The following is a 27,648-nucleotide window of genomic DNA, read 5'->3' on the forward strand; positions in this document are numbered from 1 at the left end:
GGTCACAGAGGGAAGGTGTGGGAGACGATTAGGAAAACTTGGCAAACTGGCTTATTTCCTATTTGTGGACGACGCAGTAATTGGCAATAACTGCAACTAACGGTTCTGCTGTCTGGACAAGTGTAAGAGAGCCCAAGGGAGATTCGGCAATAAAGAGAAGATTGAGATTGATATTGCTCTCGAAAATCAATACAGGTTTGAGACTGACTCACAATCTTCACTTATGTTTGTGTTTGTTGTCAATTTTTTTGGAGCATCTGCGGCTGTGACCTTTAAGGGAGAAAAGATGCAAATGACCATCCGCTGAATCTTTTCTACACAAAGAGCACAAGAATTGATGATGAGCAATGATGACTAACAGGTAGCCAGCTGGTCAGTGAGATAACACAAGCACGATGTATGAAGACAGCAACAATCTCTCCTTATGAAGTGATTAAGCTTAGATTTGATGGGAGAGTCACACTGGACCTGAATGTGCAAAACAAGCTATTGTTCATTTGCACATTTTGCGTGCTGTTTGGTTAGATTGAGATCAGCAGGATTTCAGTACCTGTGCCTTTCTTGCAGATGTAGGGCAGGTTGTAGTTGCAGGGCACGTCGTTCCACTTGCCGTCCTCATGGGCAATGGTCACCACACAGTCCTCCCCGCCTGCAAAGAAGTTATCTGGCTGGCTCTCCCTCCAGTTTTCATATACCTGCACGACAGCAAAAACAGTTGCTTTCATTTGTCAGCACCATCAGAGTTAGTCTCCTATCTTTTCCCTTGTAAAAGCAATGATGAACACTTTCAGGGAAATGACAATTGTTACATTACACATGAGATTTCAGAAATTGTAATTAAAATGCTCAAAATTAAAACAAGTATCTTACTATGAGCAATGGGTCCTTTATGAACACAAATCTTTCTGGAAATGTTAAGATGTCTCTATTTGTGTTTTCCTATGCGCTCTTCTCACTGGTTTGAAATGCTTCTGCCCAGCTAATGATTGAGCAACATTTGAATCATAAATCTGATGCCAGTTGTGGGTTGTCTGCTGTTGTTGGAAGGCTGCTCTCTATAAAACCTGATCAATTGTTTCAATCAATAATAACTGATGTAGTTTTTCTTAATGCTTACAAAAACTTTGAAGGGGCCTTAAAGTTGGAGTTGGAGATTCTCACATAACAGCACAATTCAAAAGTGATCACTGACCAGGTCGTTGCTGTCGGTCCACTGAAAGTCTTCCTCCACTGTGCGGTCATTCAGACCGATCCAGGCATTGTCATGACCCAGACCTGTAAAAGACAACAGCACAACTGTTGATACACTGATCTGTTTTTCTTCTCCTTCTTGTTTATTCCACCGTCTTTTATCTGTATTATTTCACTACTGCTTCGTTCTATTTGTGACTTCCTGTCTCGTCTTGCTTTGTCTTCCATGCTCTCCCGACATCATACATCAAATTAACAACTCAGAAAGACTATGGAAATAACTAAAATTAACTTTTAGTGACTATACTGTTTTCAGTTTCAATTAAATGCATAACACCTCCCCTTTGCTATCCGAGATGTATGCTATATGTTTATTCTATTTTGTTTCTGAATATTTAAACATTTGGTATTCAAAAATCATTCAAGTGTCTGATGTGTACTGCAGATTGTTTATGACAGAAATACACACATACCGTTGATAAACTCCTGCTCAGTAGCTGAGATGACGCTACTGAGGTGAGCACTGTGCTCTCTGCAGTCTTTCTCTGCATCCTCCCAGGTGTGTCTGTGGGTGAAGTACCTGTGGGACAGTGAAAGTGGATATGAAAATGCATATTTCATACCTTACGCAGCAAGACAAGTTTAAATGGTACAGAGCGCTGTGGTAAGTATATCACGAATAACTCCAGGGTATAAAAGAGTAATGCAGACAGATGAGGCACCTGTGGTTGCAGTTAAATATATCTATTTTAACAGCAGAGACAGTTTTTCATCATTTTTACCTGTAGCAGTGGCCGTGGAACTTCCTCCAACCGTGCTCGCAACCTTCTACATCTGAAAAGATGAAGAGAAAACAGAGAAGATGTGAGAGAAGCTAAGATCATTTATTGAAGGGCACGTAAAAGCGTAGTTAAAGAGCAGGGACACAAAGTGAGATAAAATGCTCTGTAAGATGGGAGGAGAGAGGAAGCTTTCTTTTACCGAGCGTTGCATCCCATTTGGCAAATAAAGACAAAAATATATGACTCTAGCATCTTGAGAGGCAAAATACATGAACTAATTAAACAGGCTCGTTTTCAATTCACAACACATGTGGCCCTCTGTCTGCACTATTAGTATTCATTAATAACATCAGAGCCAGTGTATTAATTTATAACAGCACAGGTTAGATATTCATTCATTCTAATTACTACTTTATGGCACGCCCGCACGCACACGCACACACACGCACACACGCACACGCACGCGCACGCGCACACGCACACGCACACGCACACGCACGCACACACACACGCACACACGCACACACACACATGGAGAGCAGATCTGAAGCTGGAGGAGGCTAAAACAGTGAGGTGATGAATCAGCGCTTATGTGCATGTTGGTTTGAGTGTGGGGTGTGAGGGGTGGGGGGGGGATTAGAGCCACCTAATACACAGACACACTTGTGAGTCTTGCCTCGTATATATTATATATTATCTTCTCTGTCCTTTTTAATGTCCCTCTTTCCCATTTTCTTTATTTGACAAAGAACTTTTTGTCTTTTGTTTTGAAAAGTGCTATTTTAATAAAGTTTGCTTGCCTACTTCCATTTGATCCATTTTAGGGAAGCAAGAAAACTCCACAGGGCATCTTTAAACTACACACAATAGATCATACAGGTACAGCAATAATCTATAACCACAAAAAAAGTATTACTATCACACCAAACACTTCAGACTTGCTTGGAAAACAGTGTCTTGTGCCTGCAGACTTTCAGTCATTATCTGTTAACCTGTAGGCCTGTGACACACACACACACACTGCTTAGAGATGCATCTTTGTGATGTTGTGTTATGACATACAGCTGTAACAGAGACGCTGCACACTGATCAAGATCATTTTCACCAGCACAGTTTGCAACAAACATTTTACTGCAAGATGACCGAGTATCTTAGCAAGTTCGCCGCTGTGGCTGCACATACGACAATGTGCTGAATTTGTTGATGCAGTGTTCTCATTCTCACCTTTCTCACACGTGTCTCCTCCATAGCTGGGCAGGCAAAGGCAGAGGAATGAATCAATCTTGTCGATGCAAGTGCCTCCATTTTCACATGGCTCAGACTGGCAGTCATCAACATCTGTGAAAAAGGAATAAAGCAGCAAGGGTTGCATATCTCATTAGAGTTCAAATTAACAGGATGTATTCTGCTGATCATGTTGTTCATAAAGAGAGAAACAAACTCTTTAGTCCTGATTTTGAATGGTGAAATTGTCCATTTTGGTGAGTACAGTGTGAGTGTGAGGAGAATACAGACAATCCCCTTTACCTTCCTTATTTGTCCTCATTCTCTCACTGAGGAAGACACTTCAAGTGTTATTACATCCTTCTTCATGCATTTACAGTAAAGAGCGTAAGGTTGACTTGATTTATGTCTAATCTCTTCTTTTGTCTCCTGTCCTTTGTCTCCATTTACAAAAAGGCTGCATGAGGGAGAAATAGCACTTTGCATTGCTTTTCCTTTAAAGCAGTTATAAATTTGGTGGTCTAATCAGCAGTGAGGAGAAACCTGACCAGAGGATTTAGGTTCGAGGCCCCCATTTTGGCAGCCATCCACAATGCAGAAGAAGCAAAGACAGATGCCAGCTCCAGCGCTGCTGTGCTACAGTGCTGTCTAACCTCTCTGAAAAAAAACAAGAAAAAGGAACATCTCCTCACAGGGATCGATAGAGTATCACTTTATCATTGTAAACAGAGAGCATCTCATTTTCTCTCACCACTGGGGGGTTTGTTTTGGACCCATAATAATAGATATACCCCAGGACTGCAGAAATCTATTAAAACTCACAGCAAGAGAGCAAAAACAAAGCTCCTTATACATTTTAATCATTCAGTCAGTGGCTGTAAAGAGCTAAATGTGTCAGACAGATCAAACTAGAATGACCTTTAGCCTCATGAAATATCTGCTTCAGAGTGTTGTCACTACACACAATGAGGGTTGGTTGCAATAAGGCTTAGTTTGTAATCTGAACTAAATTGTGGTTTGTCAATAAAGCATGTTTCAGGGTACAAGTGAGGCAAATTAAGTTTGTTTTTCTAATCCAATTTGTTTTAGATTTAACTTTTTCTTTAAAATGTTTAATGTTTGATCTAACTTTAATCCAACAGCAAAAACTGTTGCTCGTGTGTTTCCTCTCAACAGGCTTGAAGTTGAGCGATCGATCAAACAATGTTGTTTGTCCGTAAGATCGTAGCAATTTAAGAAGATAAGAAGTAGTCTTCCTTGACAGCTTGGTTCATTGGTTTAAATCCCTGAAAGCCACTCTGTGTGGAATTTGAAAATGTCAACTTTAATAGAGGAATAACACTGTGACATTACAATTTGGTATTAAATAGATCTTATACTTACAAAAAACTTAGATGTACCAACGTGATTTATTAGAGATGAAATTAAACCATGTGGGTAGAACTCAATTCAAATTGTGAATTTAATCTCCACAAGAGAGAATTTATCTGGAAATAATCACACATGAATGTGTTTAACCGAAAAGTGCAGAGATTGGATTTCCAAGTAAGTTTTTTTCACATTTATTTTTTCTCAACGCATGAGAAAACAAGAACATGTAATTCCTCAGGCCTCAAACTTGTCATAAAAAAAAATGTTAAATGGTTTGTGTATTACCAAAACCTAGCTTATAACTTTAATATTGTTATATAAATATGAAAAAAGCTAATGACGACCTTGAATGACGTCTCAATGTGTTAGTTCATAGTTAAACACACGCCATCAACTCTCTCCTTTAAAATCAGTCCAGCTCTTTGTTGTTCAACGCAAAAAGTCTGATCCGCTCGTCCCTCTCAACCATTATGCAGAGGGGAAGCTGCTCCTCAGAGAGATAATACTGCAAATTCTGCAAATCCATAACAAAGCCCTCCAGCATACCCACACATCAGCTGCTGGCTGTCAGTTCAATTGTCCATCCATGTTTCTCCATCCGTCCATCTTTCTGTGACACTGAACAGATAAAACTTGGCACTCGGTAAACTTTAAAGGTAGAGCCCAAGACGGTTTTAAATATATATATGTATATATATATATACTGTGTTAAATATATATATATATATAAGGTTTGTTGTATAAGCTTGTAGCTTCTTGACCTCTGATGTCACACTTTTTATTATATGGATATGGATTTTGGGAAGTCTTATGGCGCTAATAAAACAAAACAAAAATGTGTTACTGTATGTGTTTCACGCATTACCTCCCCCAAGGAGGTCATGCTTTAGTTTTCTTTTATTTGTTTGTTTGTTAGCAGGATTTTGGGAAAAATACTGGCCTGGTTTTTATGAGACTTGGTCGAGTGTAGCATTAAAATCTGAAGCGGATCAGAATCATGGGTCTTACACAAACTACAGACATTTAGAATAGTCACAGTACAGAAAGCACTACTAACAATAAACAATTTCTCCTATGAAAACGGCCTTTCAAGCCCAGTCCTGAGAAGATGTCTAATAAGAAGAAGTGAGTGAATACATCTGGGTCTGTCATGGGCCTTTAGATCAGGGGAAATTATTTAAACAATAAATAGCAGTAGAAATACTGACAGTCCATGGCTGTGTTTCATGTATGCTAGTGTGCTGCTGCTTGTTATGTGGTATTGCTCAAATTGATTGCAGTAGGTCCACTGTTGAAATGATTGAAATGTAAACCATAGAAACACCATCTTCTGATGTTGAAGCCCGGTCAACATTTATTGTATGTTATGTGACACTGTCTCTCCAGTCATTTCCTGCCTGGCTCTATATTATTAACCATCCAACAAAAAGCAAAGGAGTACAAGAGGCTCATGAGGCAGCAGGTCCTGTCGTTGAGATGCTGAGTGGAGATGAGACAGCATGTCTTTTCAGAGCCTGCACAATACATTTTCCACTTCAGCTATAATAAGCCAAATGTGATTATTGGTCTGTTATCTTTACAATGCTGTTGGTACCCATAAGATTTCGTTTACATGCGGCATAAAGCCTATCGATATAAGGCGTAATGCGCATCTGCCGTTTGTGGTCAAGTTTTGAGGTGCACCCACTGACCACAGTGTACGCTGGTTATTTGCAGATGTTCATTCTCACCTTGAAGACACAGGATCACATCTTATCACATAACATAGAGTTACACCACATAATTCAGACCTGACCTTACTGTGCTACAGCCAAACAGATAGGAAGAACAACAGGGGAATCACCCCGAAGACAGAGAGAGGGAGGAAGTTGCATGTAGATAAAGAAGAATTGATCGAGAAGATTTAGAATGTAGATTCTGTCAGTCCCTCTTTGTCTTGCAGTTCATGCAGGTCACAATAGGTTGTGTGTCTGCTGGCCCTGACCTCCTGTAGTAAAATGAATCTTATCTCTAACCTCTGAAGGTGTAACCACAAACGACAGTGATCAGCACCTCTCAGCCATCTTTGTACCTGAACAATGATATATGTCCTCCTTCCTCTGTTAGTTGCTGCTTCTGTCAGCAACATATCATCAAATTCTGTGAATGGATTTCTGCGAAGTTTGTTGGGCATAAAGGCCTTCGGGTGAGGAACAATTTATTTATTTTTGTAGAAATCCTTTAACCGTTAGGTATTTTTGCAGGGACAAGAAATCAATTGAGCTCAAAAAATGAACTGACTGTAAGCAGATACTTATTTCTTTGCTCCATGTGACTACTACTACAGGAATTTAGTTTGTAAAGAAGAACCTCGGCAGTGAAAGCTCCCAATAGTTTGACAGTGAAGGACCAATATCATCGCCCTGCTGTCGAAGGTCTGATTATAACCTTTGACCCCAGCCCCCATTATAAGTCCTCCCTCACTGTGACGCACAGCTCGACCTTTGACCTGCCAATAGGCCATTGGAGAGCCTTACGTCAATATGTATTAAGGCAGGGCTGACATTATCGTGACTATGTGTGGATACTTGCATGTGTGTGTGTGCTTGTGTGGGATGTGTGCGTGTATGAGTGTGTGTTTGTGTAGGCATCACTCACCAATCTCACAGTTCTCCCCAGTGTATCCTTGTGGGCAGTAGCAGCTGTAGCCCGTTCCCTGCGGGAGGCACTTTCCTCCGTGCAGACACGGGTTTGTCACGCAGGGATCCAACTCGTCTACAAGAGACAGACGGATGGAGGGAGGAGGGGAATGTTGGGATTCAAAATGAGGGAGTTGATTGGTGATACTGTACAGGAGAATGCTTTTTCTGTGTGTAGATGGGATAAATTTTGGCCGAGGACAAAACATGTGTATCGAAGCTCACCAGCTGAATAAAGCTTAAATATTTATGTCCATGGTGATCTTCTGAAGTCAGATGGTTTTAACACAATTTTCCACTCTCACCACTTCTAGAATTTTAAATGAAAAGCAAAAAGGCATGACTCAGAAAAAAATATGCTATGCAGCTTAGTCAAAACTAGCGGTTATAACACACAAGCATATCCATTTCACACTCTGTCTCTTTTCAAAGGGATCAGAAGCCAGAGAGCCTCAACCTCGCCATCGCCTCACAGCCACAGTTGTCATGGTTACCATATGGAAAGCGAGGACTTGGCTCAGTCCACCGAGCATAGTGGGCAGCGTGAGAACTTCAGACATTAGCCATCCTCAACAGAAATGAGCAGACCTCCCGCTGAGGGCCTCGGCCCCGCTATTCACCCCCTAAATGTGTGCGTGTGTGTGGTCTCCTTCCACAATTACACATTTCCATATCAATTGACACACTACCACGTGTTTCTCCCCCGAGCCGCTCATTATAGCAACTTAAGGTCTTTGGAAACCACCACTCGTTCATCCTGGCCGCAAAAGCTCAGCTGTGGGAGTCTTTGTTCTGCCAGCTCTCTCTGACACCGAGGACTGCTTAGGAGGGGGTGGTGTGTATGAGGTTGACAGTGTGTATGTGTGTAGGTTTGTGTGTTTGTGTTTACACGGTACGAAGAGCGAAAATGTGGCTGTGATTAGCCTTGAGGCTGATCCTGTCCAATAACTACCCAGAGGCAGATATCGACAGCTCACATCCTCTGAATTATCATGATGTCGGCTGCTGTGTTGGGCAAAATAAATGTTGACGGATAAAAAAATAATAAAAAGAAGGGTTTTCAATCAAAAGAGCAAGATTTCTCAATAGCTTCCATAGATTTATGTTGAGTTTTGCCATGAGCCAATCCTCTGCTCTTGGTTTGCATTCTGCTGAAGTCAGGTGCTAAAACCAGCCATGCATTTCCAATCATGTACATCAGTCCAGGCCGACGTTCACTCGCACCCTCCGCGTCAGTCAAGGTCATGGCACGCCTTGACAAATCCCAACTGTTATGACAAGCAGATTTACTACAGCATGTGTGTGTGTGTGAAAGATAAACTCTGTGCGATTGGCCGTTCATTAAAGCGAGTGGTGCAGAAAAATCAATAGAAGTCGGTAGAAGGAGTTGACAGAGTGGACTGTCCCTCGCTTTGCACAGCGGCCGACACCACCGGCACAAACAACAACAATAAGCTGGCAACAGCTAAATCCAACTAATAAGTTTACAGAAACAGCACAGGAAGATGATAAGTGGCAGAGGCAACGTTGGGATACCTTAAAGTATTAATCCACACATCACACGTAGCCTTTGCTTCGAGTAATAAAAGCTACAGTGGAAATATGGTTCACTTTGGAAATATGATTTTCCGATAAGCAATTTAAACCTCACAGGGCGTTGGCATTTCTGTGAGTGCAGGGAAGCACGAAGAGGAAGAAGAACAAGAAACCATCTGCAATTTAAGTGTAACAGAAAGATGCTGTGATAAAAATGTCACTGTCTCTGTTTTTAAAAAAGATCAGAAAATGGAAAGAAAGGTGACTGCATTGTGTTGAATCCTTGTGTGTCTGAATGTGTTTGTTTTTGCTTTGATCAATTTGCTTTGCTCCTGAAGGTCCTTGAATCTAACCCAAGGCTTCTTTTTTTTCTGTCCTCATTGATTTAACTGACTGATGAAGTGCTCCTTGATCCAGTCAGGAGAGAAAATACTGACCACCACCATGAAACCCAACCACAAGGGACTGAACTGGAGACGAGAGAGAGAGAGAGAGAGAGAGAGAGAGAGAGAGAGAGAGAGAGAGAGAGAGAGAGAGAGAGAGATGGAAGCCACTATTGTGGTTGAATCTCAAGTGCATCCATCCACTTCTCCTGTTTGTGTAGCAAAGATATCACTGTGTGTTAGTGTGTTTATGGCCTTCTGCCTGCATGACTCCAGGGTGTCAGTCAATCAATCAACCCTCATACTGTACACCAGAAGCCCAGATGGTTGCCCTCGGCTTCTTGTCGATACATTTTGCAGCTGTTTTCCACTCTCATACTCGAGCTGAGCCATATCTGCCACAGACATGAGCCGCTTTCACAGGGAGTAAAATAAATCACCATAAAGAAATGTGTGATAGGATGATGGCCGCCAGGTGATATATGTTCTCTGTGTGAGCTCTTATTATCATTATCAAAAAAATAAGTAAACCAGGTGGCCAGCCAGGAGCTTCACTGAGAAATACATGAGCTGCAGACTTAATCAACAGATTGTGTGGTGGCGGGAATGTGGTCTCTGCTTCTGGTGGGAATAAAAGGTGTGTAGCCAAGGGAATAAACACTGAGTTTTTTGAATAAATATGCCAGTGGCGAGGTCAGGGGAGGAAATGAAAAGGCAATATTAAAGCATACTTACATATTTACAACTCGGGTCTTACTTTCATCTGCCTTCATTTCCTATCAGTTATGATAACAGTGAACCTACCAAAGTAAATCCTGAGACATGTAGGCACATTGATGCACCCAAGTGTGAGCAAGCAAGACACACAAACAGTCACACCATCAATTCATCTTTACGCATGGAGGCCGTGACAAATAAACACAAAAATGCAAAATACTCGGCTGTGGATATTTTGCATCAAAGTTATTCATACCAGCAGCGGTGCATATTTGAAACTGTTTTCAACAAAATGTTCTCATAGATTTGCGTAGGCAGGGGACCAACTAGATCCTATTGACCTACAGCAGCGCCTGACAGTCTGTCTGAGGCAAACTGTTGGATAGCCTGAGCTACCGTAAGATACTGAGTGAATTTGAGTTTCCTCTGGTAAACAGTTACACAGGGAATATTTCAAGGGCATTTATTGTGAAAGGTAAGAACAGAGGGAGTAGATCTCACGTGCTGCCTTTGTCAAGGCTAAATGGAGTAGCTAGCAAACCGTCGTGGTTTCGGACCGTAGGTGCCTCCGTGTTGTTGTTCAATATAGAATAAGCACAGTGTGATTTGCAGATGCCCTTATTCGTGGTGCAAAGCCTAACAGGGGTATGTGCCGATCCATTTCTTGACCGGTGGTGGATATAGATTTTGTTACTTTCAGACTGCGCCGGGCTAGATCGATCTTTTCATCAAAATACTCCGCAAGAAATATACATTTCATCCTTCAACAAGTAGCCAAACTCTGATTTGGAGAAATTTAAAAAATCAACAGCTATCTTAGCATCTTTGCAGAAAAGCAATATGGTTTACACATTCTTACTATTGGCAATAGAAGCGGTGGTCAAAACTACAAAAATAAGACCCACATTGCATAAAATCTGAATTATCACTGAAGCCTATTAAATCAAAATTGGGTTTTTTGTAGAATAATATCAATTAATTACAATGAATATACAGATACATGGATGACAAAACATCTGAAAACAGGCATACAACGCTAACCTGTTGGGCTGAGAGTTACGGTACTGATGTTGACTCCGCCTCTGCTGCTCTCCTCCTCCATGTTGCCAGGTAACAGGGCCCCTGACCCCACAGCGTGAGACCAAGCAGGCTCCTCCACATCTGGGGGTCCCGACAGTAATGGAGGATGATCCAGAGAGCTGTTCAGAAGTGCTTTCTCCACTGGGATCCAGTGGGACGATGTCAGGGACTTAGTGGAGCTGTCCTGGATGTCTGAGCGAGTAGATGGAGCTGGGTCTCCTGATCCGGCAGTTTGAAATGGGGAACGGGGGGATGATGGTGAGGTCGAGAGGGATGGGGTTTGGGAATTGGATGAAGGTGAGGAAGTGGGTGGAGATGGGGATGGGGAGGAGGAAGATGGACTAGACGGGGATGGGGAGGAGGAAGATGGACTAGACGGGGATGGGGATGGAGATTGGGATTGGGATTCAAACAGGGATTGAGATGGGGATGGTTGGGAGGAGGGAGATGGGGACGCAGTAACAGAGGACAAAGGTGATGGAGATGAGGAGAGGGTTTGGTATGGATCTGGTAAGCTTGATGGGGATGGGATTTTTGCCGGTGAGGTGGACGGGGATTCAGATGTAGATAAGTCAGCCCTTTCCGACCCAGTTGTGGTCATCACTGTGAGCTCCAGAGGACTAGCAGTAGTAGTGGTAGAAGCGGTAGTGGTGGACTGTCCCTTCCTGTGACCCCTGTCTCTAGATCGTTCTCTGGATCTTTCTCTTGGTTTGCTTGTTCCAGCTGGTCGACGTGAAACTTGTATCTCCCCTTTTGCTTCTGCTCCAGTGATTTCTCCACTCCCCTCTTCTTCTCCTTTCCCTTTATCCTCTCCTCTCCCCTTCTCTTCTCCCCTGTTCCTGTCCTCCCCTCTGTTCTTCTTCCCTCTTCCTCTGCCTCCTCTACCGCTGCCTCTGGAGGTTACCGTCTCCTCCCTCTTGTCACCCGGCTGGGTTGTGGTCGCTGATTCAACACGGACCCATGTCTCCCCTTTGGATGAGGTGATTCCGGGTGCAGAGCTGGAGGCGGTGGACGTGTGCGTATCTGAAGTCTCCCAGCTCTTGGTGCTCTCTGTAGTCATAGAGTTACTGGAGGCGGCCAAAGTAGATGCCAGACGAGTGGGAGATTCTTTACTGGGTGGTGTAGAATTTTCCCTTGTGGTGCTGTTGAACCATGAACTGCCCCAGGAAAACAAACCTGCAGAGGGCACAAAACAAATAAAAAAGAAAAGAACGCGTGAAGTCAGGGGTCCAATTTTGCAGACAGAGAGAATACTGCAAAAAACAAAGCCAAGAGTGACTAACAAAGCAAAAATCTTCTTATGGATTCACTTTGCTTTGCCAAGGGAGACAAAACCAACACTTCTAAGCTGTCTGAGCTGTCCGTCAGCTGTTTTTCCTCTATCACTGTACCAGCACCGTCTACACTTCAATGAGGTCAGCTAGCAAACCTCTGTGAACACTGTAAAGAAAAACATTTAAAATAAATGTCTGAACATTTCCCAATACAGTATGTATGCATTATTGTCACAGGGATATGACCACTGAACACAGTAGCGATCGATAAGCAATGGCAAACATTTCATTACTCACCTGTCTCACTGCCAATCAGCAGAAAGTGCTTGTTTGAAACACACAACATTCAGCACTGTGAGCCTAACATAACATAACGCCGTGTTCATGTCATATCAGAGTAACTTCTGACTTGAAGTTGTAATTACAGCAGATTAAATGCCATTTATTTTTCCTGAAAGCTCAGGCATGTTCGACTTGACACTTAAAGGAACAGTTTATTTAAAACAGCCACTGTTAACTACAACAAATAAACAAATGACAAAGACAACACAGACGTAGGTGAAGGTTTAAAACCTCTCTGCACCCACATTAAGACAAAAACAAATGCAGTCAGGTGAAACAGAGTGAAACTAAAGACCACCACAGCCTCAGAATTAAATCAACAACTCTGTAACACAGTTTTAACAAACACTAAATGGATGCCTGCCATTTGGAAACCACTTTCATCCTCATAAAATCACATACAGATAAACCTGCTGCACCCAGAGACAGGAAAGAGGAGTAGCCTACAGTTTGATGAGTTGGATTTAACTCTTTTTCCATCATCTCTCTCTTTGAAAGAGACCTGATTTAATGTAGAAACCTCATCATAACTCTACTGTAATGAAACTCATCTTGTGTAACAGCAGCGTCAATCCACATAAAGCTGAACCACCTCAGGCTTCTGAAGACCGCTTTAAGTACAGTATTGCACCCGATTCAATGTCGTAGGCCTACTTTACAACATACACAGTAACATAAAGTCTGTAGTCTACAGTTTGTCCCGAAGTAAAAACACAAATGTACCCCATAGTTATTCTGGATCAATGTAGTTAGCTTTTTCCTTAATTTGTTAACATCTGTACCCCTCCAGTGTAAGTAAGTAAGTAAGACTGTATTCACATAGCACCTTTTTTAAACACAAAGTGCTTAGAGTAACAAAGAAAACACAAAATACAAGAAAAAGCAAATACACTTAAGAACACACAAAGTATACAGCAACTATTAACCCCACATATATATTATAGAAAAATGAAATGATATGAAATGATATGAAATGATAGAAAAGCCAACTTTTCTAGATGTTTATCGATTTCGCGTTTGGCAAGGGTATAGCCAACAGGTTTTGGTTGGACAACCTAAGTGGACGCTCGGCGGTGTAAGGATTTAGTGACTCGGAGACGTTGACAGGGCTCGGCCAAGGAGTCTCTTATAAGTGATTAAAATAATCTTAAATCAGTCCTGAACTTGACTGGCGGCCAATGCAGCAAGGCTAGGAGTGATATGAGATCTACAGCCTTAGTGAAGAGCCTAGCTGCTGCATTTTGTACAAAGTAGTCTTCAATAATTTTGAAATAAATCACCACAGATTTATGAAATACAGGACTCATTACCTTTGTCTTCCCTAAAACTTCTAGCTTTATTGCTAAGTAATGGTCAGTTTAAAAATACAAAAAGTATACATTATTTTCACATGTTATCGAATAAAATAATATAATTATAATAATACTACATCTAAAGCCCTGATAGGAGACTTTTAAATAAATGTCCTGCTCATTTGGGTATGAGTAATTCCTTTCTTATTAAGCTGATCAGATAAATATCAGTGTTTATACTAGCGTTTGTTTGTGTTACCATTTTATTCGTACCAACAATTTTTTTTTTTTAACTATTTATATTGTATCCCAATACTAGGGAAATCCCAGCTGGAGCTCGTCAGCTGTCACACCTGGGGCTTTTCTCATTTCTCGATTTTGTGCCTCGTTCCTCCAGCTTGTGACCCGGAAATCATTGTCAGTGCTCCATCTTGAAGGACGTCTCAATTCCTAAAATCCATCTTGAGGAGCGAGGAGGCTTGCCGGGGGGGGGGGGGGGGGGGCAGTAAGTGAGGAAACACCAGCGCTTCCTTTTTGGAAGTTTTATATATACATACAATGTATGTCACTTTATTTATACAATACTTTTCATACAAAGAAAGAGGTGATGCTGGACACACTCCTTTTGTTCTCCTCACTGCAAGGCGTCTGCTCTCCCAGTTACGCCTTATTCATTCTGTGTTTCTCTAATGATCTTCATTCCTGGGGCTTCCTTGTACTGCAATTAATGTACCATCCTGTTGTGTTTCCCCAACATCACAGACCAATTACTGCCTCAACAGCAATATGTTCAGAATACTGTACATGCTCATAATTATACACTGCCGTCAAGCCTGGTTGCTTTATAACTCAAAATCTGTGACCGTGGTCCTTTCCAGACTGCTTACTGTGCTAATAATAAGGTGTACTGGATTGTGTTAACACTGGAAAAGTTAAAAAATGTAGTATACTCAAAGATGTCAGTTGTGTCAACTGAATTGACTTAATTTCTGTTTTGCTTTTTTACAGATTTTCCTCCGTTATCCTCTTTTCAGAGATGTATTCACTCATAAGCTCTCTCAGGGAGGTTACTCTAGTCTAGATGATCGACCATACAAGTTATATAAGTCCACTCACTTGGTGATGCTGCACTGGATGAATTTGACCCATCATCTGTCTTTTTCGTGGCCATTTCGTCTTCCCCTGCTTGTCTTGGTGCTTGGGTTCCTTCCTCATCTCCAGTCCCCGCCAGGTAGTTCCAAGGCTTCCAAATGGACTTGATGATCTTTGAGATCACCTTAAAAATATAAAGTGGACGCACGGAAAGTTAGCTGACCCAGTGATGCTATTCTTGTTTGTTAAATTTCAAAATAAAAGCTTGAACCAGGACCCACCTTCTTGTCAGCAGGAGTAGGGTTGACCGGCGGTCGGAGAAACTCCTCAGAGTCGGGGCCAGGCTCCAGCGGCTCTCCCCAGTCTAAGAGGTTCTGTCCTGGGATCAGCCGGAGGGTCACAAATGACCCTGAAGATTCTGAGGACCAGGGGTCTGAGGCTGAGGACACAATCAGTCGGATTATAAGCAAACATCTACATTCTGTTGCGATCAATAATCGATTCAATATTAGAAAGCAGCCTTACATGCTTCAGTGCTGCGGACGGAGGCCACGTCTTCTAGTTCAATCGATCCTGTCCAGTTTGATGGTGAAACATCACCGGCATCTGTGGACCCTGCAAGGATGAGTTTGCAAAAACATAGCTATTGTAAGTACAGTCCTACTCTATTTGTGTTTACGGATTGGATGGTTGATCCTCTGATTAATCAGCTGGTCCATGCTGTTACAGATCTGCTCAAGGTAGAGAAATGTGAAACCTCCGGTAGTGGTGGTTTGCTGTGTAGTCGCGTCTGGACTGCCCGTCCTTGTGGAGTCAGCATCACTTAAGCCTGCGAGGTAGCTCCAGGGCTTCCACAGGGAGGTGTAGATCTGAGAGATGGAGCCTGAATTCTCCACTTTGCCTGAGAAAAACGTTGAGGAGATTTGCTCGTTCACATGGCTATTGTTGAAGGATCTTACGAAGTTGGACCAAAAAGTTTGCTGTGTTTTAATTTTGCGGAAATTGGCCAATATCAGTCAACACAGAGAACACAAGCTGAGCTTCTTTAACTTCAACACATCCTGTTCTCTTTTTCTCTCTCAATCCAGCAGACAAACATGTGACCGTGTGATAGATCACATAAGACATTATTGTTGCCATAGCTACAACAGTGCCAATGACATTTACTGTGATTGTAACTAATTGCACTCAAAGCTTCCACAGTAACATCAACACCTCTGTTAAGAGTGCTTAAGGATTGTCGCAATAGACCGGTATTGATGACAAGCAGGATATTTAAAAAATGAAATATTGACATCATGTGAATAATACACATATGATGATATAACGTAAATACTGCAGCACCTCTTAAATCATATATATATGATGTATTATATACTATTATAAGAGTCTTTCTCCACCTACACTCGTATTTTGAGTGTAATTCATTTGCCAACAAAAGACACGAAATGCTCAATAAACAAAGTTAAAGATGAATATGAATTTGAACTGATAGCATTATTTGTTTATTTTAAATGTTCTATAGATTTAGCAATGATATTGTTCAGGTGAATTGTTTTGGCCATGATAATGCAGCGAAAACGTGGCAGCCATAACATGTATCCATATTGTAATGTTTCAGCCTGCACACATTTCAATTTAATGTTGATGTGAAGCATTATTTCATATGGTTATGATCATTGAGATTATTCTGTACATTCACTGTATATATATGTATATGTCTGTGTGTGTATATATATATCTTAAGGTACCTCTGTAGCAGTACGCATCATATAGCATGGTGGTGTTGTCCGCAGTGCTGTTGGGTGCGACGGTGTGGACTCCTGGCTGGCTCCCTCCACAGTCCGGGCGAGGCAAGGTCACCGGGTAGCGCACGCTGCCATCAGACAACCAGCCCGGTGCGCAGCTGTCCAGGCCGGCCTTCCAGGCCAGATAAAGCTGTCCCACTGTGGCCAGCTGCCCGCCGAGGGACACACAGCGGTCTGATGCCGACGGCAGAGACAGCCTGCCCGGGACTGCGGAGTGAAAGACTTCACCTGGAGTACGGAGACATGAGACATGAACTTGTCAAGAGGACGTCTGTCGGATTTCTAGCGGGAAAACACTTGCATGGGTTGAGCACTGAAATTACATGTTGACATCACACATAATAATTATATTGGTATGTAAAGGATAAGGATGGTGATATTATGTCTTTGTTATGTTATCTAGACGTAAATATTTAAAAACAGAACAAATGTATATAGTTTCATTTTTTTAAAAGGCTTGATTTTAAGCAAAGGTTGCTCAGACAGGTGTAATTGATGAATGTATTACTTTCAACCGTGGATTAATATTGGTTGCAAAAGCAAGTTTCTTTGGTTTTTCACTTTATTGAACTTTAAAAATAATGAAAAGATTCTCACCGGTCCTTTAATATTGCAGCAGAATATGATGTGTGGTGCTATTTTTATGTGTTTTGTGTGCATGTGTGTGTGTGTGTGTGTGTGTGTGTGTGTGTGTGTGTGTGTATACCATCCAGTTCTTTTGCCAAACAGTACACATCAAACAGTTCTTTGGGGTCCCTCTTCCCATAGTTCCTCACTCCAGCTGAGTACTCCTTGTGTCCATAGCAACCAAGCCCTGGCAACTGGACCGAATAGCTGTGAAGAAAACCATGCGGGCATCATAAACGGGAACGAACCTTTTATTTGACAAATTATAGGAAATAAGTGACAAGGTCTTGTGGACATTTTCCCGTATGAACATTATCTCAGCTCACATATCAAAGTGTTTGTTCTCATTTTCAAGACTTTAAATGTCAGTTAAGAATAAATTCGAATTATTAATCTCTTTTAAAGGGCAAGAGATTAAAATAAATTGAAATACAATCAGCAGCAAAAAAGAAGAACATGAATCTGAAGCAGATGAAGTTACAAAACAGAAGAACTGAATATTAATTGACAGTAGATGAACAAACTGTACACGAAACAAAGCAAATGTCTTCATATTATATGGGAAGAGGGTTAAGATTATATGCAGGTTTAGTGATACAAGTTATAACTAAGAACGGTATGATAAATTTCTCCAACACACAACATTGCATCAAAAAATGCAGCTCGGTCAGTGGCACTAAGCTTCAAACTATGAAGGTCGTTGTCCCACTCTGGGTCAATATTTGCTTGTTACAAAATAAACTTTTTACAGGAATTTAGATTTAGGCTACAAAACCACTTTAGGAAAAGAGCGTGGCTGACCTTGACTGACTAGCGACACGTCACAAAATGTCAACGTTAACTTTTGGTTTCGCACGGGACACATACAGCGGCGTCCTATAAGTCCTGTGTTTGTTAGACATCCATCCACCTCCCCTCAATGAGTTACGGTGTCAAAGGCCGAGCAGCAGAGACCAAGCTGCGTTATTTGACATGTTGGGAGTGAGAACGGGTTGACCACTAGCAGCCAGTTAGCTTAGCTTAGCATAAAGACTGGAGACAGGGGGATCTGGCTCTGTCTAAAGATAAAAATCATCTACTTGCACACTATTTCCACCGGTTTCCAGCCAGTCTTGCTAAGCTTCGCTAACATGTTAGCTTTATATTAACCATACAAATGTGAGAGTATTTTCATTCTTCTCATCTAACTCAAGAAATAAATGTGTTGAACTATTCCTTTAAACAATGTTTTTTAAATGAATGGGTTCCATTAAATATCCAAGGTTCAGCAAAAAAAGTAATTTGTTTATGAAAACCTGGACTAATCAATCAATTGAGAAAATATTCTGCAGATCAATCGCTACTGACTATAATTGTTAGTTGCAGCCCTGATATAAAGCGGAACAACTAGTAAGCAACAAGGGTGAGGTGACAAACAGAAGGAAGTTATTGAACGTCTCCTCACCGGACAGTCTGATCATCCAACCAGCCGGCTGCACAGCTGGCAAAGCCGTCAGAGTGCGCTGCCCACAGCTGGGCCGGTGTGGCCATCTCAGCCGAGTTTTCCTGGCAGGCCCGCTGAGCATCGGCAAATGAGAGGGCGTATCTGGTGCTGGGAGCCTGGTAGTGAAACACCAGACCTATACAGGTACACGCAGGGACATGTGATGAGATGGATGTGAATTTATTTAAGAGATACACCAACACAGCCGAGTTTAAAACCAATAAATCAGTGGGAGGTAATCAGTAAACATGTTATTGTGGCCACAAACAGATCGATCTAATACTATGCGAGTTTCAGCTGAAACTTCACAGATGGGCACACAGAAAAGTGATCATTGGTATTCAGTCTAAACTCTTTAACTAAAAGAATTACACAATCACTCGAGTGAAAAACTAGATAAAAAACAACACAGACACAGAGAGCAGCGGGCTACATTAATTAAGTCAGTCATTTTGATATTGATATGGTGAATCAATGTTATTAATGTTTAATTAAACAAAAAAGCTGAGAAAGGTTGGCAGAGCTCCTGTTTTCAGGCTACCATTATCTAACTGATTAGCAATCCTGGAATGCAATAAAACACAAAATGTGTCCTTAAGGGAGTTAGGGCACTAAACTTTTCTCACAATGAGCGGCTGCTGCACTTACCGGAGACCACCAGGGGCACCGTGTCTCGCTCATATTCGTTACCCAGGACAACCTGACAGCGGTAAGTGCCCGAGTCGTTGGTCCGGAGGCTGGAGATCTCCATGGTAGCATTCAGAGGGTTGGCAGTGTATCCTGGCAGCGTGACGCGGCCACTGAAAGCCTTATTCACCTTGATTACATCACCTTTGGCAGAGAAAGAGAGGTTTCTTCATTATAAGTGTCTATTGGCATCCTGCAGATTTGAGCGATAAAGCATAAATTTCCCACAAACAACTTTTGTACTTTTGTTTTTGCTTTTCCCACTGGTTGGAGGACGGCGGGGCTCATTTGGAACAATGTGATGTCACATACTTTTGTGGACCAATCAAAATTCAACACTTGAATGGTGTGGTTTGATCACTTTGATCACAGCAGAGTAGCTCAGTTTTTTTCATTTTTGACTTTACCTTTAAGAGTTTCTTTATTTGTCATTAACATTTGGCATTGTAGAAGAAAGAATATCAAACGTTTTCAAAAACTTTAAAATTGTATCAACAATTTTATTTAGTTTGTGAGGTTCCATTTAAAGTAAACTTTTTAGAGCCTTTTCACTGAAAACAGCTGCCTTCTACATTTGAAACCCAGGTTGATTAGCGGTGAGACTGAACCAAAACAGTAAATTTGCTGGTTGTAAAACCAAAACAATGAACTGAATGACACCAAGTCTTTCAAGGGGCCTGATATAGATGACTTCAATCTGTGCCAGCAATGACATTGCTAAAAATCCTTCCACTCAGGGAGGTTTGGAGCATTTACAAGTACAGCGGAAAATCTCTACTTCGAAGATTTATCTCACTTTAATTCCAGGAGCTTCTTTTGTCAGTTCTTGGTCATTTGTTTTACTTGTGAGGCCTTCAGATTAATTCATTAAATAGGTTCATTAAATCAGGTGACGTTTAACGATGACATTTTACTATTAATATGGAAATATTGAGCACCTTTTACGTGCACTTTCTAAGCATTCTAAGAAATGTTATCTGACTGAGAGAAGTAGAGTGACCCACTATAATAATTAACAGCTAGACCACGTCATCGTGTCTCTGTGTTACCTTTAGCAGAGAGCACAATCTGCTCCAGAGGAGCACCCTCTCCTTTTGCTGGTGCCCTGATGCGAGTCCACAGGAGGTGGGAAGGCTGGCTGAAGGAGCTGGTCTGAAGGGTGAAGAAACAGGGGAGGACGGCGTTGCCTGCCAGCGTTTGTTGTACAGTAGGATGTGTGATCCTACGCATGTTCACTATGGAGGAGGCTGCACCTACAGAGGACGAACAAGAGAACAGGACATCGTTACATTATGCAAGTAAATATGTTGGAGGGTATGTTGCAAGGGAAGAAAACAATGAGCAATACACTTTCTGACAGATATGAATAAGGCTGGTGTTTGATTATAGGGTAAATGACAAACAGTATTCTATACAAAGAAAGTGTCGGCTGTTCTCTAGCTTCTAACCAAGGTGCCTGCTACAGTAACAAGTCCTCTGGGGTTCATTAGCAAGTTCACACTCATTCCAGCAGACGAACATAGCGCTGACCTATTATAAGGATCCTCTCACAGACAATTATATACACATAGACAAGAGTACAAAGACACACAAGTTACAACAGTGGCTCACAGGCTCCAAATTACAACGTACTTACCTCTAACCTATGTTTTCTCTCTCCGCGTTCACATAAATGACTGCAGCTGTCACTCAAACTAATTGATTGAAAGTAATTTCATGCAAGAGAAGCATCAATGTAAAGTCAATGTCACCGTGTGCGGCAATTTCTTGGTAACGCAGATTGATATCAGCAACTCACTCTGTCTGGTTGCCATGACATGCAGGTTCAATGTAACCATGACAACAGGATCACCTGTACAGACATTATCTGCAAACCAAATCCTGCCTTTTTGTGGCTTTAACCTGCGTGCACCTGACCGTCACATACCGAGCAAGAATATGTTATAAAATCTTTAACAAATGTCCCCTTGCAGGATGAATAAAGTGTCTATCTATCTAAAAGGTAGAAATTGTAATTTTCTTAAACATAATAAAGACCTTTTCTATAAAGTAATTTCCTCAAAATGTAATTTTAAGGAAAAGCGAGTTATTGCCATGATGACTGATCATACTCTATCTATTTCCATGAAGATTGTGCGATGCAGTGGAAACAACTAAAGGACCTTCAATTAAAATGCATTTGTTGCTAATTTTTTTTTTTTTTAAAAACAACGATCAAAAACAAATAATTTATAATCATTTATAATTTATAGTGAGTTAGTTGATGCTGTCATACTGAGCTGTATGCTGTGTGCATTAGAAAGTGATGCCATAGTCCTGACCAAGCATCAGTATGTGACGAGATGGGAGGAGAACGTGCTGGTGAGGCGCGATCGTCTCTGGCACATAAGAAGACGAAAAGGCAAAAGACATAATTACAAAGCTTAATAAGGATTTTCACAATTGTTTTCTTTTGTGGTCCTCTTCATTCAAATCCTCACCATTAGTGAAAAGCACCAATGTGTAGAAAACTAATATGAGCGTAACAAGAGGTGCTGTGTAACAAAACAAAAAGAAATGCCTTATTTGGAATATTGCACATGGTGGAATTAAATCCTTCAAAAGATATTTGCATCTGCATTTAGATTGGACTGCTTTCACAAGCTGAACCCCCCGAGAGCATCTCTCTCTGCCTCCGCCGCCTCCGCCGCCTTCCCCCCAAATCAGATGTAATCTCAGAATAACAAATACCAGCGAAAAGCAGGAGAGCCAGAACAAGACAGGGAGCAGGAATGAGAGAGGGATGGGGGAAGAGAGTAAATAATAGGGAAAATCAAAGATGAGGATGGAGGATAAGAAGGAGTCTAAGAAACTGAATGGAGCAAATTGAGAGACTTTGGATGACAAGTATGCCCTGTAACATGGTGGTGACAGATGGGACAAAAGAAATACAACCTAAAAGGAGGAAGAGAGATCTGGAAGTGACATGAAAGGACACTCTCTATCATTAACAGATGCCTTTTCTTATTGCTGTGAGTCCTCCTCTAGAGTCCAGTGAGCTGTCCAATAAAGACAAACTGCAAGGAGGCTTTCAAGGCCAATGACAGTGTTTAATAAACAGAACTGATTGTGCTGGCTCAATAAATTTGATGATTTCATGCTTAGAATAATATTGCTTACAAACATGTAATAAGGACATACTAATTAATACTACCACAGCGACTCATGTGGTAGGTCTATATTTAAAATGATGAGCATGAATGTAGGAAAGAGTGACTGAAAATCTGAACTAAAGGTCTTCTAACTATTCCTGGAGCTTTAATTGCATCTAACAGACTTCCTTAGCGTGTTTTGAAAAGCACAGAAAAAAACAAATATTTCTTTGTTGTGTAAAGTAATCAATATTGTTCCACCATTTATTCGGTTCAAGAGTATTTATGCTAAGCTAAGCTGACTGGTTGCTGGCGCGGTAGTTTCATGTTTACCGTACAGACATGAGAGATCTATCAATGACCTAATCTAACTCTCAGGAAAGCACATAAATGTTTTTTTATCCCAAAATGTGGACCAACTCCTTTAAGCAGAGGAAACGTGTACATCAGATTGATAATATGATCACATTTAGGAGGCTCCTTCAACTGCAGAAAATGTAGCTGTACACAACTGGTGCACTGTATCTCTTGTGGCATTTTGTATCCCACAACCTATGTTACTGATAACTGGCTTATTCAGGTGATTCTTATCAACTCACGAAGTCAGGAAATATCAGGCGAGCATGTATTTACCAGATATTCTCTAGCGATGGGCATCTGCCACAGAGTTGTGATAGCATCAAGAGTTGCCAAGGTCAAAACGTGATTAAATCCAAAACAAACAGCTTTAAACTCCACTTGTTCTTGTTAGCAGACTGAATATATTGTGCACTACACGTTACAGAGCAGATGGATACGCAGTATGTATCATTAACCTGGTACATTGCTTGCCAGCTGTCCATCATCACAGCTCACACAGTAAACTCTGTGATCCAGATGTCCCAGTTTGGTATATTGTGGTACTTTGTTGACTGCTTGAGGGCAACTTTGTGGTGATGAACTTGAAAATTACTGATTCAAAAGTAAAATAATATCAATGTTTTAACAGCTTTTACAACTTAAGAATGTTGTCTTGTATCTTGGAGTAATAGCAGGTTCCAATCTTTTTTTAGTTTTTTTTTTAGTAGTACTTGGATTATTTTGTTTACTTTTGGAGGCCGGCGCTTGTGCAGCAAAAACAAAAACATGACTGTGTGGAGTAATAACTTTCTGCAGCCAGAGCATAATGACCATTAAGGTATTGTTTTTTTGTTTCAATTTTGGAAATAAGTGATGCAGTTTCTTCTTGTAATGAAAATCCACACTAAACAGCTATCTTGCATGCCAATTGCAGGAAAAGTAATTAAGGAGAGGAACTTATCTTTACCGCAGGCAGTCAGCAGACTGCACGTGGGGCCTCAAACCTGCGGCTCTGAGATGTTTTGTCTTTTTGTTCCATAATTGGGAATTTTATGCATAGTTGTAATGGAACAGATGGTCGACTAAACTTACAGAAATGGGCTTGGAGGTGTTCCAGCTCAGTCCCACCGAGCGTGTCTGAAAACATCCTCAGCATGTCAGCTCTTACTTACAACACTCAAATTAGTGCAGACCTGTCTTGTGTATTCATGTCTATGGAAAATGTATGTGGGAACTGATGTTTTTTACATATTCTGGTCCAGCTGCTCCTTCCCTCTTTCTTTTTACTTGTGTGCCAACATTAATTTGTCAAATTTTTTTCCTTCAGATCATAAACTGCTGGTGAATTTCTGTAGCACACAGAGATGCAACAATTTAGGAGGAAGACAACTTACCCGAGCTTAAATAGAGCAGCAGCATCAGGGCAAGGAGGATCTGCTGCCCAGCGGCACACAGACTGAGGGCCATCCTGGACCTGCAGAGAGAGAGAGACAGGGTAGAAATGTAAAGGTTTATGTACTGCAAATATTTGTTTATCTTTCAGTTTAGCTGCAGCTATTTGAGTTGTAAGAATCTCCATCTTCCTTAATGTAAGCATATTATCATCAAAAAGTATTTCTTCATCCATAGTCATACAATAAGATAATTCATCTGTGCATGCATCTGTGTCCAGTGCTGTCACCCTCAGCATCAACATGCATACAATGTGTGTTTGTTTACAAACAGTAAGAAAGAATGATGTGAGTCTGCCATGTGAATAAAACAGCTGAACATAATGTAGATTAGCATAACATGAAGTCTGTTTTACTGCCATAAAGCTGCATGATCGTACCAAAAAACATCAAAAATATTTTGGTCAATAATTCCCAACATCGGACGTACAGTCATGTACAGAACCTTCTGTACTGAATTAGATCTATGTGGTATTTTCTGTCAATGAAACTTCTAAATTCCGTGTATATATGTACGTATGTGTGTGTGTGTGTGTGTGTGTGTGTGGGGGGGGGGTGAATGTGAGAGAAATTGTAAACTGCTTTGGGTAAAAGTGTGATATAAATACAGTCCATATTCTGTCAGGTGAAAACAGTTTGGTGATTGAATGGCAGATTGCCAGTACAAAGCTCCCCAGCTTGGTTTACAAAAACCTTTTCAAAACCAATTAGACCAACTCAAAACCAAAGTACTGCCTTCTTCTAACTCTGTTGGTGATGTTCACATACACGCACAAATACATGCCACTCATCTTGAAGAGCTGACCGTCCACTATGAAAGTGACTTTTACAGGTGGTAAAGAAGCAGCATGACATCTTACATACACAAAAACGAATGCTGACCTTCACAAGGTTTTTGAATGAGCAGATTACTTGTACTTTATTTTGTTTTCATCCTATCTATTGGGAGTCATTGCACTGTGGCCACACCTATAAAATAAAGTACCCCAACATTGCCTTGAACATTGAATCCTTGAAAAGCCGATCTCAGGCAAATGAGGTGATTTAGTAGCATGCACACTGTATCACAGACAGGGACGGATAATGTATCATGTCCATTGTATTTATTGGTGTTATAATGTAAAAAAGAAATAAACAATATTGCATATTTAAGGGCACTTAGAGGCCAGTTGACGGACTTGTATTTAGTGCTTTCCATTTAGACAGTCTTTGTCCACATATATTTACATTTTTCACCCTCTCTGCCTGAGCTACCACTGTCTATTTAACTAATACAACATTGTCATCCAGTACTGGTCTTATACCTGGTGGAAACTGGCCATCAGACGGTGTTAAGTCTGATCACAGAGTGATACATCAAATGCAGAATCATGATTCTTAAGAGAACCACTCTTGAAGTAAGAAAATGGATTACGTTTGAGCACACCACAGTGAAAAAAGTGATTCTGGTGCATTCCTACTGCACAGCATAGAGGGAATCCTACCACACATCAGAAATGAGCTGTTGACATTGCCAGAGGATTTGGCTCAGGGCCCAAAGCTTCTCAGCTCAATGGAGAGACGCCTGAGACAGAGCTTTATTGCCCCGTACTGGTATTAAATGAAGAAGAGAGTTGTTTGAAGAAAACAAGCTTTGTATTATAATGCTGATTAAGGGGAGCTAAGCAACATAAATAAATCCAAATGATGTATTTACAAAATATTGGTTCTTTATACCTTCCTGACTACAAAGGCATCATCAACAGAGGCTTGCAATAGACCATATGAAGAATTTTAAGTAGCTGGAGCAGAAATGAATCCAACATGTTTGGACTGTCTAGAGTTAAGTATTAATTTATCCTGGAAAGCAAAAGACCTCTTTCAATTCACCAAGGTAACAGCAACTGATGCTCAGAGAGAAGATTACGCAACACCAGTTCAACCCCTTATAAATTACAGGAATAATGGTCGCTCTCTTCTCTGACCATGTGAAAGCTCAGTAAAACCTTCAACCGTATAAAACTGGAGCATGTGAGGCAAAGCAAAACATTCCTCGCAGATAAGTAAAGCGCCATGTGACGCCTGCCAAACTATACTGCCATTAAACAACAATTTGTTGAGTGATTTTTAAATGGTGGGCAATCAAGTTGATGTCTGGACTCTTGGAAAAGGGGGGATTCTGGTGCGGGTGGGACCCCACTGTGCCACACACTTTGAGGCATCCAATTTCTGAAGGTGGGTTAGGACCCTGTGATGGGCTGTGACAGATTGGGGTTGAGCTGTTGGACTCTCTGCATGTTGAAGGCCTGAACCATTGGTGGAGCTAGCTGGGTGGGTGACAAAATATTTCTAAAGGCTTGGAGAGGGTCATGACATCGAGGAGTTTGCCCAGTCTTGTAAGAGAGAGCGTTAGAGAGTGTTGTATTGGAGGGCCAGGGACTGGCAGGGGCCCAGCAGCCACTATCCACAGCAACAGAATACAGAGTTCAGCCTATGACATCTCTATGGATGCTATACAACATATAACGCTGTGTGTGCTCTATAGATAGCCGCCTTTCAAAGTTTTACCAGAAGGGATTTACAACATACAGTGCACTGGCCAGCCAATCACACCGGCCGCATACTAACCAGTACCACCTTTTGTTAAGGAGGAGACATCAGATGTCGTGAACGCCTCCCTCTAAAAAGCCACTCTTCACTTTCACAGGCACAGCTGTGTCTTGAGGAGAAAAGAGCCAGAAGTCTCTAAAATGCTTCAGTAAACTTCAATGTGAATGTCCACCCGACACATTTCCACGATGCTGTCTGAATAGGACGCATTCTCAGCTCATTGTAAGAGACGACGAGCGGAGTGACAGAGATCCAAAGAGAGCTAACAGACGAGGCTGGCAGTCCCACATTACGGCTCAGCGCTAAGCTGTCAATCTGTTGAAGCAGGAGACCAACTGGCCTCATGTTCGTCGTGACGCAGGCAAGACGGGCCCCTCGACCCAAATCTCCTTCGGTTCTGCAGCTGGTGGGAAAATAGCTTAAAGAAAAAAACGTGAAAAGTGTGGAACACGTCATGTCAGCTGATAAATCGTGTTCGCAAGCACAGCATTATTCTTACAATGCTTCCATCATGCTACATTAAAGTGTGTGTGTGTGTGTGTGTGTGTGTGTGTGTGTGTGTGTGTGTGTG

General features: G+C 41.4%; 1 protein-coding gene across 2 annotated transcripts in view; it reads right to left on the reverse strand.

The window, feature by feature from the left end:
• Positions 1-27,648, reverse strand: part of LOC116387469 (neurocan core protein-like) — a 38,065-nt gene that overhangs the window by 2,147 nt on the left and 8,270 nt on the right. Inside the window, exons 2-18 of one of the 2 annotated variants that reach the window (XM_031854592.1) lie at positions 24,432-24,511; positions 20,617-20,820; positions 19,529-19,711; positions 18,842-19,016; positions 17,477-17,604; positions 16,714-16,998; positions 15,720-15,863; positions 15,488-15,577; positions 15,244-15,401; positions 14,987-15,146; positions 10,924-12,138; positions 7,206-7,322; positions 3,198-3,311; positions 1,974-2,025; positions 1,665-1,771; positions 1,193-1,275; positions 551-695 (exon numbers count right to left, since the gene is read on the reverse strand). In XM_031854592.1, the coding sequence (XP_031710452.1) occupies positions 551-695; positions 1,193-1,275; positions 1,665-1,771; positions 1,974-2,025; positions 3,198-3,311; positions 7,206-7,322; positions 10,924-12,138; positions 14,987-15,146; positions 15,244-15,401; positions 15,488-15,577; positions 15,720-15,863; positions 16,714-16,998; positions 17,477-17,604; positions 18,842-19,016; positions 19,529-19,711; positions 20,617-20,820; positions 24,432-24,504 (3,433 nt within the window). In that variant the 5' untranslated portion in view covers positions 24,505-24,511. The remainder of the gene's footprint in view (positions 1-550; positions 696-1,192; positions 1,276-1,664; positions 1,772-1,973; positions 2,026-3,197; positions 3,312-7,205; positions 7,323-10,923; positions 12,139-14,986; positions 15,147-15,243; positions 15,402-15,487; positions 15,578-15,719; positions 15,864-16,713; positions 16,999-17,476; positions 17,605-18,841; positions 19,017-19,528; positions 19,712-20,616; positions 20,821-24,431; positions 24,512-27,648) is intronic. The other variant, XM_031854593.1, reaches the window with a different exon arrangement.

This window comes from Anarrhichthys ocellatus, unplaced genomic scaffold, assembly GCF_004355925.1.
Source record: "Anarrhichthys ocellatus isolate YVR2014 unplaced genomic scaffold, GSC_Weel_1.0 scaffold15, whole genome shotgun sequence".
NCBI classification, from domain to species: Eukaryota; Metazoa; Chordata; class Actinopteri; order Perciformes; family Anarhichadidae; genus Anarrhichthys; species Anarrhichthys ocellatus.